The sequence below is a fragment of the Sciurus vulgaris genome, assembly GCF_902686455.1.
Source record: "Sciurus vulgaris genome assembly, chromosome: 11".
Taxonomy (NCBI): domain Eukaryota; kingdom Metazoa; phylum Chordata; class Mammalia; order Rodentia; family Sciuridae; genus Sciurus; species Sciurus vulgaris.
In genome coordinates, this window is record NC_136472.1 from 116029424 (window position 1) to 116043798 (window position 14375).

Below are 14375 nucleotides of genomic sequence, written 5' to 3' on the forward strand. Positions count from 1 at the left end.
CAGAACTCCATAGTGTGCAGCACATGCCATTTTGTGTGACTCTGAGACTTGATCTGTGGAGGAAGGCTCCCGGGAGGAAGTGCGGTTGGCAATGGAATGTGGAGTTGGCTGTGTAGGGGCCGCCCAGGCAGGGAAGGGTGAGCATCGGTGTGGGGTGACCATGTGCAGAGGGAGGTGAGGAGGTGGAGGAGACCAGAGGCTCCCAGGAGCAGAGAAACACAGGGCAAAGAGGGAGACCTTGAACGAATCTGTAGAGCGAAAATGCCTGCAGAAGGCCTGTGTGTGTAAGAGGAGGACGTGCAAGGGAAAGGGCGTGCTATTGGGACCACAATGGACTTGATATACCAGATTATTAGCCTTCAAAGCAATCCTAGAGGTAACATGACACTTATTTAATAAAAGAAGATACTGAAGCTCAGAGACATCAACAAGCCAGTTAAGAGAACAGCATCCCCAGGTCTCTGGTCCCAAAGCACATGCTCTTCCCAGCACAACGTATGCTACATCGGGAGACTTGGATTTGAAACCTTTTCTGACTGTTACTCGTTAGATAAGTTAAATCACTGAACTTCCAGGTCCTCTCCTGTAGGATAGGGATGGTAAGACCTGCCTCACTGTCCAACTTTTTGAGATGAGGTAAACACAGGGTGTGGGATAGTGCCTGGCATGTGGCAAGTACTTAATTTGGGCCCGTGTTCTCAGAATCTTCTAGATGGAAAACTAAGTACACTAACCCCTGTGGATGAGGGGTTTGCTGGGCCTTTGATGACCCCCAATGAGGATGACAATGGTGCCCCTCACATGGTGTTCACCGAGCTCACCACGCCACACAAGCATGGATAGCCACACATGTGCAAATGCACGCATGCACACTGCTCTCCTCCGTCCCTTTCTCAAGCCTGTCTTCTCTTTGACCACCCTCAGCTCTGGAATGCCCAGAGAACAGCCATTTCGAGGAGTGCATGACATGCACAGAAACCTGTGAGACCCTGGCGCTGGGCCCCATCTGTGTAGACAGCTGCTCGGAGGGATGCCAGTGTGATGAGGGCTACGCCCTGCAGGGCAGCCAGTGTGTTACCCGGAGTGAGTGTGGCTGCAACTTCGAGGGGCAGCAACTTGCCACCAATGAGACCTTCTGGGTCGACCAAGACTGCCAGATCTTCTGCTACTGCAATGGCACAGACAACAGTGTCCACTGTGAGACCATTCCCTGCAAGGACGACGAATACTGCATGGAGGAGGGCAGCCTGTACTACTGCCAGCCCCGCACCGACGCCTCTTGCATAGTCTCAGGCTACGGCCACTACCTTACCTTTGATGGCTACCCCTTTGATTTTCAAACCAGCTGTCCACTCATCCTGTGCACCACAGGAAGCCGGCCGAGCTCAGACTCTTTCCCCAAGTTCATCGTGACAGCCAAGAATGAGGACCGGGACCCATCACTGGCCTTGTGGGTCAAGCAGGTGGATGTGACTGTGTTTGGCTACAGCATTGTGATTCACCGGGCCTACAAGCACACCGTGTTGGTGAGTAGCCACAGTCTGACCTTGAGAAGGGAGCCAGGGGTACATGAGGACAGGGGTCCCTGGTTGAGTAGGTAGGCTGCTGCTGAGTCAGGCTGGTCCAACATCCAAAGAAAATCATAGTGTGTCAGAGCAGACAGACTTGGGTGAATTTCTGTCACATCTTACAGACTAGGAAACGGAGGCTCGGGGAGAAAAAAGAATTTGCCCAAGTCGCAGACCTCAAATTGTCAGCAGTGCCAGTTTCAGAAATATACTTGTCATATTGTAGTAGGGTCTGTTGGAGAGAGCATTGGCCCAGATTCGAAACCTAGCTTGGTGACCTCTGTGCATTCTCAGGAAGTCGCTTAGCCTCCAGCTGTCATTCAGCTGTGAGAGGTTGCATGCCCAGCCCAGACTAGGCTGCTCTTGATGGCACTATCTTCCTAATCTGCCCTTTCCCTGCTTTGAGATCAGAATGGAACTTGCCTGCTCTGGCCCCCACCACCTCTTCTGGCCTCCCCACTGGCTCCCATGGCATCTTGGAGTTCAAGGGTCCTGCTCACATCTACGGCCATCTCTTTACTCTCTGGGCTTCAGGCCCCTCTTTCTACCCGTCCTACCCTTTTCACCCAAGAGCCCTCCCTTGGTTGGGAAGACAGGAGCAGCAGGGCAGAGGTAGAGCTCTGCTTGCTCCTCGAATGGCCCAGTGATGGCAGCCCAGGCGACAGGCCCAGCCCTTCCTTCATTGTCTTGTCTGAGCAGGATGTGAAATATGAACAAACTGTCCAGCAGCCTTCTTGACATTATCTTCACGGGGCTGTGTCAGAACTCATCAGTGGGATGCCTTTTTGTCTTTACAGTTCTCAGCTAAACTGAACTAAACTAACCACGCTAGCTCAAGCTCCCTGAGCGACTCTACTGGTGTCTTTCCTTGGGATTTGCTTCACTTTCTGTGACTAAGAGAGTCCCAGCTTCTCAGACTGTCATCCTTTGCATTCATAGAAATAAGATTCCTGCTAGCATCTAAGGCAGCAGTCTTTCTGTGTCCTTTCTTCCTCACTTTCTTGGATATTAATCCAAGAGGTTTTCCTCTGTGCCTCTCCTAGCAGTTCGGTAGTCCTGAATCTATTATTGCATTAATCTTCTTGTATTTAGTGTGTGTGTGTGTGTGTGTGTGTGTGTGTGTGTGTGTGTCTCAGTTCCAATCATGGGCTTGTTAAAGACAGGACCCACACCTCACTCATCTTTAGTTAGGTGCATGTGTGCCCTGCACATAGTGACGCTCAGAACACTTGTGACTAGATGAGGTGATATAATGACCCCTTTCCTCCAAGGTTCCTGTCAGTTTCCTTTTGCTGCTGGCCACTTCCTTGGCAAGCTGAGAGATTCAATGAGCCAGCGAGGCTAGTTAGGATGTATCAGAGGCCCTGCTTTTTTCTGGCAGATGTCTGCACAGTCGAAGCTGCCCATTATAATAACTTCCCTCTATTCCATTTTCATTATAGGTTAAAACAAACATATCAATCATTTCGTCCATGCAGCCAGCATCGTATTTGTCCTTTCCCCCTTTCGGCCTCATCTGACAGATTTCCACCCCTAGATTTATAAATTTTCATGTATTTACTTATCTCCTTGACATTCACCACCTTTCCACCTTTTGGGTTTTTTTTTTTAATTTTCTTTAAAAATATGCTCTGTTCTTAGGTCCTGTCCCACCTACTTAACTGTGCAGTACTTTCTACTTTGTGTTACACTCTCAGCATTTAGGTGTATGGACTCCCTTGTGTTCTGACCTCCTTCCCTCTGTGTCCTCTCTCTCTGTGTCCACGTTGCCCTTTCATTTTAAGGACACTGGCCATTGGATTTAGGACCCCCTTATTCACTATCACCTCATCTTTTAATTACATTTTCTAAGACCCTGTTTCCAAATAAGGTCAGATTCCCGGGCACCAGGGGTTAAGACCACAAAATATCTTTGGGGGAACACAATTCCACCCACAACAGGGGGCGATTAGAGGGAAATGAGCTTGCAGGAGGATCTGGTGGCATGGTGGGGACCTGCCAGGGTGCTTCTTTCCCAGTCACCCACAAGTGCTAAGTGCCCAAGCTGGGAACAGAGTGGCTCTCAAAGCCCTGGCAAGAAGGCCAAGCTCAGGATGCACTGGAGGTTCTTTCCTTTGGGGGCCCGAGGGATAGATTTAGCAGCTACTTTGAATTATTGATATGTTTTATGAGATCCGCTTATTGGATGATTTGCATTTGTTTTGCCCATGATGTTATTATTAGTCACCCTCTCTCCTGAAGAATAATGGCCGTCATGATGACAGTGTGAAATGAAGTGCAGGACAGACACACCCCAGAGCCCTCGGCCACTGCTGGTGCTCTCAGAAATGCCGGGTGGCGTGGAAGTGACTCCTTGGGACAGGATCCTTCTGTGACTCTCAGTTTTCTCTGAATTAAGCATTTCTGAAGGACGAGGGAATAGCCACTAAGCCAAAAGCAGCTCCACCTCAGCCTGCCATCTACAGACCAGCCAGGGCTTTAGGGAGAGTGGCAGAAGGTGAGCCACTGTCAGGGGTGCTGCTGACACCTGTCTCAGCCATCCAAGGCCTGGACTGAACAGAGATGGCCTCTTTCCTGCTGCCCCCCCCCCCCACCAAGACTTCACGTCCAGACCAACCAGGAGGTTTTGGGGGTCCCAGAACCTGAGTCCTTCTACCAGTCTTGTCACCCTCAGAGAAGAGGGAGGTGTTTAAGCGTCTCTCTGACTTAGTTTAGTTTGATGATCTTGTATTGCTGCCTGTTCTGAGCCAAGAAATGAAAGTTTCTTGAAAAATGGTATTAAACGTGAAAATGGAAAAAAATAAAAAGAAGTAAACATGTCTTCTATCCTAAGAGAGCTCAGAGTCTGGGGGAGTGACAGATCTGTTAACAGTGTCAATGTAATATGAAGTGCTGGGCCACGAGAGCACGGAGGAGGGGGTGCCTCAGCCAGCCTGGGGGCTTCAGGGAGGGCTTCCTGGAAGAGGCAACCCAGACTTGAGCCCTAAAGGAGTACCTCTATCATGCTAAGAGTGACAGAAGGGTGTCCAGGGGCAGACCCAGGCGGGCAGTAAAGCATGGGTGTGAGGACAGAAGAGGCTGTAGGAGACCAGGGCTAGTTGTTTCAAGAAAAATGCTACAGAAACTCTAATGTATGATCTTATTCCCTATTTGGTCTATGGGCTCTGCATCTGCAGATTCAACCAACTTTGGGTTGGGAAAAAATAGGTAGAACATATATAGATATGTAGATATGTGTATGCATGTGTGTGTACACACAGATATGTATAAAATTGGATGGATACTGAACATGTATACATTTTTTTCATTATCCCCTAAACAAAACAATATAACAACTATTTACATAGCATTTATATTGTATTATGTATCATCAGTCATCTAGAGATGATTTGAAGTATATAGGAGGATGTGTGTAGGTTATGTGCAAATACTGTGCCATTTGCTGTAAAGGACTTGAGCATCCTTGGGTTTGGTGTCCACAGGGGTCCTGAACCAAACCCCTGGGAACACTGAGGGACAACCGCATTGAAATACCTGAAATGTTTCCCCACACTGATCCTTATGCCTTCCTTTCTTCCTCCTCCATCCATCCATCAAGCCCTGTTGCCATGCCAACCTCCTCCTTTTCCTCTGATCTCCTCTCCCTCAGGTCCCTCTTTCCCTCCATATCTCACTCCTAGAGAGATTCAAGGCAGTGGTGGTGCAATAGTGATAGCACCCATGGGGTGTCAGAGACAAAGTGTCTTTCTCAGGGTGCTCCTTGGCAGTGACAGAATTTGCAAGCCTTTTAGTTTTAATCCCATTATTATTTTGCCTCCCCAAGGTATTGCCTCCCAGGTGACACCAAGTAGCCCAGAACCAGGGACCGCGTGCTGGCATGCATCAGCTGAGTGCACAGCTTTTGGTTCGCTGCTTGTGAACATCCCGGGCGGGTCAGAGTCTCCGCAGCTGTGGCTTCCCTCAGTGACCTGCAGAGCCTGTGTTGTCTTTGCACAGGGCCACCTCTCCTGGTGGAGGAAGCTGGGCTTACCAGCACTCTCCCCCTGCCCCTCTGGCACCCTGGCTCTGGATGGCTCCTCACTGCATCCTTTGCCCTCCTCTCTTGCAGGTGCAGAGAAGGAGGCCTCTCCTCACCTGTACCCATCTTGCCTTGCCTTCTCAGGGGCCTGGCCCATCTGTCATCTCCCTTTCTTTTCTCTTTGATCTTTTCTAAGAGGTCTTTCTCCTCAGCCGATAAACATGCTTTCTCTAAAATAAATGCTCCTCTTGTTCCCCAGTCTCCTCCCTCCCTTCCCAGTCACACTCTTCCATTGATCATCTCTGCTTCTGTGTTTCCGGTTGGCTATTTGCTTCTATAATCTGACTTAGGACTGTATCATTAACTTCTCTTATTAAGATCACAGATAACTTTTCTTTCAAGAAGCTTTTTTTTTTTTCAGACTTTATGTCACAGCCTCTTTGCCATGTGTGACACTGCATACCATTCCCTCCATGACTGAGACCCTCCTGGCTTCTCCATCTTCAAATTTATCTTCTGCTACTCCCAAGGCCACATTTTATGCTCCAGCAGCACTAAATTATAGTAATTCTTCATATTTGTTAGGGTTTATTTTCCCCCTTCTCATCTGGGCCTTTGCTTGGGCTGTGCCCTTTCCCTGGAATTAATTCCCTTTTCTCCACTCTCTTTCCTCCTGGACTGGCCAAGCCCTCCTCACCCTTTGGTATCCAGTGTGGTCATTGTCTTCTGCAGCCAACCTTCCATCTTTCTCCAGGCTGAGTCTGGTGCCTATGCATCTGTTTACCTTTGAGCTTTTATCAGATGATCTTATTATCTATTATGTTCTTGCCTCTGCCACATACCATTGAGCTGGTAGGAAAAAGGCCCAGTGCTTCATCCCAGCCTAGCACAGAGTCTGGCACACAGTCATGCCAAATAAACGTCTGCTGGATGAATGAATTCAACCTAGACAAATATTCACAAAAGAGCACCGAGCTGGTGTTTGGAAGGGTGAGCAGTGCCTTGTGGAAGGGTGTGGACGCAAGGGCCTTCTTGCTGATGTAGGCAAGACCTTCAAAGCAAGACCTGAGATGGACCCTCTTGGGAAAAGAGGGAAGCACTGGGGAAGAGAGCTCGGCACCAATGTAGTCTAACCTGGAGACCAGCTGTAGCTTGGGTGGCCAGGAGCTCTGAGTATGACCTGCACCACAGAGTCAGCCACCAGTGTGGGTCAGTCATTGGCCCTTGGGGTGGAAGAATTGGAGTGGGGACTCGTCACCTTCTGGGCAAAGTGGGCCTCACTGAACCAAGGCCAGCCAAGTTTTGGGGAGCCCATCGTTGGGGTCTGGGAATGGGGACTCCAGATGGGATATGGAAAGCTTCAGTCCTACTTGAGGCACAGGAAGTGGTGGGGTGGGAAGACATGTTTGGTCCAGTTAGGAAACTGCAAACTGTGAGTGCTGCTAGTGTGGAGGACCAAGCGGGCGGCTCTGAGAGGCAGGCCTCCTGGAGAGCCCGGTGGGACGTGCTAAGCATGCCAGACATCTGTCTAATCAGGACCTGGAGAGGGTTGTAAGTATTGAATCAACTGCTTTCAACTGCCTTTTAAAGATGGCCGGTGTAGGTGAATGAAGGCGAGAGGCCTGCCCAGAGCCAGAGAGATATAAGTTAGGAGGTGATCCAATCTGAAGGGTGAGAGATGATGGGCATTTCAACCAAGGTAGGAACTGTGGGGTTGTGAGGGGCTGGAAAAGAGATTCAGGAGATCTGGGAAGGGGCTTCTGGTCAGAGAGCTCTGTTAAAACACCTGCTTCTCTCGCAAGGAAACCAGCTTCCTGCTCTCCTGCTCGCCCTGGCTGCTGGGAGCAGCTGGGAGCCCCTGTTTTCTTTCATGCTCTACCCCAGCCCAGGCTCTAGGATGTGGCTTATCAGAATCAGAATATTCCAAGGGCACAGAAGTTCTGGAGCTTAATGTTAAGGGATTTCCCTGTTGCCTGAATTTAGAAATATATGTGAGGAAACAGGCGACAAGTGTCACTTTCCTATGATGCATTTTGCTGTGGATCACCAGGGGGTCAAGAGGGGATGGTGGACATAAAGGTCAATAAAATGCAGTCCCTGCCTTCAGGTTGCTCATAATCCTGCAGGTGAGACAGAAGCATATACAACCAGCCATGATATAAGGCAGATTGTGCTGTATGCATCCATAGCAGCACGCGCAAGCTCGATCTTGGCCCCAAATGGAGAAGAATATAGGAAAATATAAATAACATGCTCTGCTTGCCCAGGCGAGGGAGTGATTAATTCTGACTGTGGTCTTGGACTTAGAAAATCTTGTTCCACAGGAGAGGTGATGCTGGAGCAGGGTCTGGAGGACAAGAGGGATGCCGACAGGTGAAAGATGGCATGCCAGGCAGAGGGACCAGCAAAGTGAAGTCATCCTCCCAGGGGAAAAAAAAAAAAAAACAAAAAAGAAAAAGAAAACCTAAAGGAATGAATAAATCGGGGCTTGCCTAAAATAAATCCACAAAAGAGCTGGAAATAGAAACACAATAGTCCTAGGTTTTGGTATTTTAGTCTAAGCTTTAATTGAATTCTTATTACCCTCTCATTACCTTGGAGAAAACAATTTGAACTCCTGGGGGAAAATAATGCTATATAAACAGAAGGCACTGAAATAAATAGGTGTATTAGTGTACAGAGGATAGTCATTTAAGTCTGTTCAAATCCTAATAATAATCGTTGACTGGCATAAACAACAGTACATGCAAAGATTGCATCCAACCTGCCCAAGCTCCCCTCTGGGACTTATCTTTCTAGATATTCATCATTGGGAGGGCTGAGTCCTCTCTGGACCAGCTGTATTTCTCCCCTCTTCCCTCCTCCTCTTACAGGTCAACAGTGAACGGCTTTATCTGCCCCTGAAGTTGGGACAAGGGAAGATCAATATCTTCTCCTTTGGTTTCCATGTGGTGGTGGAGACCGACTTTGGCCTGAAGGTTGTATATGACTGGAAGACCTTCCTGTCCATCACAGTTCCCCGGAGCATGCAGAACAGTACCTATGGCTTGTGTGGCCGCTACAACGGCAACCCTGACGATGACCTGGAGATGCCCATGGGTCTGCTTGCGTTGAGTGTCAGTGAGTTTGGGCAGAGCTGGGTGAAGAGGGATACCTTCTGCCAGGTGGGCTGTGGGGACCGCTGTCCATCCTGTGCCAAGGTTGAAGGTTTCTCTAAAGTGCAACAGTTATGCAGCCTGATCCCCAACCAGAATGCTGGCTTTGCCAAGTGTCACAGCAAAGTCAATCCCACCTTCTTCTACAAGAACTGCCTGTTTGACTCATGCATCGACGGGGGCGCCTTGCAGACTGCCTGCAGCTGGCTGCAGAACTACGCCAGTACTTGCCAGACTCAGGGGATTGCAGTGACCGGCTGGAGGAATTACACATCCTGCTGTGAGTTCTCCTCCTATTTCTCCCTATGGCTTCTCCCTATTCTTGATTGGTGAGGGAGGCCAGTCTTCCAGCTCCATAGAAATCAGAGTGATTGAGTAAAGCGCTTTAAGGATATGCACTTTGAAATTCAGTTCATTATTATGAAACAGAATATGTCACCTCCATTTTCTTATCTGTAAAATGGGGTTAATACCACTTATTCAATGAGTTACCCTGGTGGATGAAATAAGATCAGACATAGAAAGCACTACATGGCATTCAGATTCAGCAAGTGCACAATCAAATGCTAACCAGAGACTGGTGGGGGGAGAGTCAGCTAGTTAATTCATTCTTTCATTCTAGAACTCCATGGGTCCATTATTACATTGATACTTTATATGCTTTCTCTAAGTGCATCATTCTATTTGATTCATTCATATCACATTCCAGTCTTTGTGCTTATGAAACACAGCAGAATATTAAGAGCATCAGAATTCCTGGATTCTAGCCTTGACTCTGTCCTTAAGGGTCTGTGTGACTTTGAAGAAATTCACTTCCATCCCTTGTGCTCAGTTTCCCCCTCCAAAGAGCAGTGTTAATGCTGCCTGTACCATTCATGCTACAGAAACGTCCGGAGGATCAAATTAGGTAATTGGAACACCAGCACGTGCAATGCATGCTGAGTGGCATTATTATATTAATGGCTTGCTCTGGGCCAAGCCCGGTGCTAAACACTTTATCCACATTATCTCATTTATTCTTCTCAATAACCCAATTAGGCAAGGAGAAATTGAGACTCAGAGGAGTTAAGTAACTTGCCTAAGATCATAAAATCTCAGTGGCAAAGTTGGTTTTTGAACTTCTAACCCCGAAGCCCATACACTATCCTAGTGGACTATGTATGGGGACATTTGCTTGCATTTGGCATGTGCAAATAGGAAAAGGTCAGGAGGAGAAACCATCATTAGTCCTTGACTCACCTGCCATGGTCTATTTTCCCATCTCAGTCTCATTAACTATAGTAAATTTCTTTTAGAAGATCTGACTGTATAAAAGGCTATAAATTGATGCTGAATGCCTAGAGTTCTAAGTAAGGGAGATAGCCAAGTTCCCCAAGAATCAACTCCCATTTGCCTCCTGTAAAAGGAAGATTTGGATGAAGAACCAGAAATGGCATTGGGGTCTAATGTTCACACAGTTTACATTCCACACACAGTCCCTGAGTGAGAGGATACAGAGGGGAGAAGGACGGAAAAGATGCCAATACTATTCATCCAGGCTTAGTCCCTGATTGAGGGAGTGGGGACTTGGTGCCACTAGGGGTGACTTTCCAGATGAATTGGTCTATGGTGTTCTCACCATAAAATATATATGCCTATGAAAAAGATAAGGTCTAGATAAATCCCTAGAGCACGTGGATTGCACTGGGTCAGTGTGATAGATTGGGAGAACTTGACTTCCTCTAAATCAGATGACCAGACTCTGGACCCAGAGGCCTAAACATGGTGCAGGACCAGAAAACTGGTTTGCAAGGTGAGACTGCCTCACCCGAGATTTCCCCTTGAGATTTACCAGGTAAAGAGCTCCTCTTCATCTGTTGCCATGCCTGGTGGCTGTACTGCCCTCTGGGGTGGCTGGTATGGGGGGCCACCATCCAAAAACTGTCAAGGCTAATGAACAAGGAAGGACACTGGGGTACTAATACTAGGAACACTCACCTCAAGCTGGTGGTCTCAGTTTTTGTCACTGGTGGGAAGGTAAAGGAATTGAGTTAGCAAGCCCTATAACCTTCCCTCCAAGGAAGAAGTTCACCCCCTACCCCACTGAATTTGGCTAAGGATAAAGGATATGAAGACAATTTTTCTTGCTCTCCAGTTCCCTCTACCAGTAACTCTGTCCTCTCTCTTCCTTAAATTTCTGCCCAGACACTGGTGACCTGCTCTTTATGGCTAAACTCGCCATGGGGAGCTCCATCCATGGCACTCAGAGCTGAGTTTGTCCCACCTCCATCTCAATCTTGAGTCTCATCCAAGACCCCCTGCCTCCAGCACATCCCAGGCTGACATATCAGAGCCACCGGGTTATGAAAAAATGGTTCCCATTGCAAGTGGTTTAAACCTTCCTTTGTGTGAGCATTTCACGACAGAGGCAAAGATCCCAAAAGACAGAGCACCTGAAGATGCAGTGGTAATGAAGGGCAGGAAAAGAAAAAAAATTATAATAAACATTTGGAAGATAGTAGGTGGGTGGGGCTGGGAAACAGGGCACAGCTGAAGGTCACTTAGTCTACCATTTTGAATTGCAGAAACAGAGAAATTCTACGAGTGATTGAGTACTTCCTTATCTATTCAACAGAAAACCTGGCCTGAAGATGGTCATTTGTAACTGTAGTTGGAGGGACTTTGACCTCTGAGAAGTGAGAGCAGGACTGATCTCCCCTCATTCGACTAAAATTAATCCAATTCAAAATTCATGTGGTGCGATATGAGCAAAGGTGTGTCCAGGAGGAAAAGGGTTAAGCCAGATTGCCCTTTAAACTTGTGCTTTATTGGTAACAAGGTAGAATGCCAGTGTTTTTCAATGATATTGGCTGTTCCTATCAATGGGATAATTTATTACTCAATTATCTTATTTGTAAATGCATTGGAAAAACCTCTCGGCCCAAGTTGAACAAATGGGCTGAGGGAGCCGGGGAGGTAAATTGTCTTAATTACTAACCCCTTCTTAAAATTCCTTCAGCTGAGTATCATTCTTCCCTTAATGTGGAACCTATAGCAGTGGATAGTGAGAATACAGTAAGAGAAGCAAGTAGTAACTAATAACTTGATCCCTCCCTGGTTCTTGCTGTGTGCTCTTCTGGGTGGGCTGTAGGAACTTGGTCAGTAGGAACTAGTAACAGTCCCATTCTCTCCAGGGTGAAACTAAGAAATAGAGCAGCTTTCCCAAGGAAGGGGGCTCAGGAAAGTGGAAAAGTAGTTCAAGAGATCGTGCTCTCCTTAGAGAAGTGACCCTGGTCCCCTAGCACCTGATGTATTATGGGAAGTGGTCAGTCAAGGTCAATTATTATTATCATTCTCCCTTTTTTGCTATTTCAGGGTCCTGAGTCCAAAGTCCTATAACTAGGAATTTTCTTACTTATTTCTCTCCATACCCAATAATTTATTTTTTATTTTCAGCTGTCCCCTTTATTTACTTATTGACAAAATCTCAAGTCCACATCATAAGTGCAAACACAGTACAAATATTGATTCCCCATTTCTGAACCATTTGAGAGTTGCTAATAGCATAGCCAGTCATAATTAATACTTTGGTGCATATTTCTTACAAAGACAATGTTCTACACAATCACTATCTGAAAATCATAACCAGGAAACTAACATTAATATCATCTAATTGTCAGACTTCATTTAAATTTCACCATTTGTTCCAATAACATTCTTTATAGTCCAAGAATGCTGCCAGTATCATATGCTGCATGTAGCTGTCATGTCTAAATGACATGTCCCATTAGATCCTTCAGGGTGGAGCTGTGCTTTGGTCCCAATACATTTTTACTGAATGATTTTCTAAAAAGTAATTCCTGCTATGACTACTACAACTAGCACTACCATGGATATCAGAAGCTATCACTGAAGTACCAGGCACTTTGTCACTCATGGGAAGGAAAAGCAAGGTCTGTATAGCTTCACAGATTGTATCTCATTTTATCTTAATTGTTACTTGATGAGGGAAATGCTCTCACCCCCATTTTACAGATGAGAAAACAGGGGTTCAGAGAGGGTGAGGAACCTGGCCAAGATGACACGGCTAGTTAGTGTCAGAGCCAGGGCTGAAACCCACACCAGTCTGATTCCAAAGCCTTTGCCCATTCTATTTTGTATTATTGCCTTTTGCTGGGATCCATTCATCCTACTGTCTACCCAGGGCACAGACGCTAAATGTGCCTCCTAGCCACAACAAAAGTCACAGTCTTGACTACGGTAAAGATCCAGGGGCACAGCCCAGTTGTGACTCCTCAGCTCTCCAGACTGCATTTAGGGGGAGAAAGAAGCAGCCAATCAGTATTAGAAATTTGAAAGTTTGTTTTTGAGAATCCAAGGTAATTGCCCACCTGCCATATTCTCAGCATTGTTTTGGATGCCATGAGAGAATCCAAAGCATAAAACTTGGAGTTTGTACTCTAGTTGAAGAAATAGGACCCATTTGCAGTACTTGAAAGAACCATGAACTTCTTCCCAGATATTAACTCATATTGTAGAGCTTCAATCACTGTTAATACTGGCTCATGAACAAGTTAAATAAAATGTGTTAATGATGAAAATAATGCAAGTTAATACTGGCACATGAATGAAAAGCTCAATCAGTTAAAATATGAGGATGTCCAGAAATAACCTTGAACACTAAATAGAAATTAGTATATGGGAAAGCTGGCATTTCAAATCACTGGAGGAAAAAATGTATTATTTAATAAATAATAAAGGGATGAAGGGTAAATTAGCTGAGAACAAAATAGCTAAATCCCTTCTTCACTTCTCACTGCAAAATAAAATCCAGACAGAACAAAGATTAAGCAAAAAATTTAATTGTATAAGTACTGGTAGAAAACAAAGGAATTTCATATATTTTAGTAATCTTGTAGTGAAGAGGGCTTTTCTAAGCAAAACACTCTAAAGCTGTAAAGGAAAACCTGATAAATTTAACAATATTAAAATTTTATATCTCTTCATGGCAAAAACATAATCAAAAACCAAAGCAAGTACAAAAATTTTTAAAGGAAGCAAAGTGGGAGACAAGTGATAAATACTTTATAACACATATGACACATAAAAGCCTATTTATAATTTATAAAGAGCTTTTACAATTTGATAAGAAGAAATCTTAACCACACAACATGTGCAAAGGATACGAAAAGGCAATTCACAGAAAAAAAACATACAAATGGATTAAAAACAAATGAAAAGATGGTCTACCTCACAAAGAAATGCAAACTAAATGCAGATACAGCAGATACAGCATTTTTAACCTTTCATATTTCCAGGAATCAGGAAAGTTGGTGAGAAGCAGTCAGTGAGAATGTAGAACAAACCTCATGTGATACATTGGCACAGCCTCTTTAGAGGGCAGCTCAGTGGCATCTGTCAAAAAATGTAAGGAGCTAGGGGTGAAACTCATTGGTAGAACTTTTGTCTCTAAAATGTGTGAGGACCTGGGTTCAGTCTCCAGCACGGAAAAATAAAAATAAAAAAATTAAATTAAATGTACATGCCCTTTGTCTCAGGAATTCCACTTCTAGGAACTTATTCTGCAGATTCACGTAGGAGGACAAAAATATATGTACAGCGATATTCATTGCCACATCGTCGTAAATGCATAAA

General features: G+C 45.8%; 1 protein-coding gene across 5 annotated transcripts in view; it reads left to right on the top strand.

Annotated features, from left to right (window-relative positions):
• LOC306640145 (alpha-tectorin) overlaps window positions 1-14375 on the top strand; it is a 70776-nt gene that overhangs the window by 32736 nt on the left and 23665 nt on the right. For all 5 annotated transcript variants that reach the window (XM_079104100.1, XM_079104099.1, XM_079104103.1 and 2 more), the window contains 2 exons: window positions 925-1526; window positions 8460-9021. In XM_079104100.1, the coding sequence (XP_078960226.1) occupies window positions 925-1526; window positions 8460-9021 (1164 nt within the window). The remainder of the gene's footprint in view (window positions 1-924; window positions 1527-8459; window positions 9022-14375) is intronic.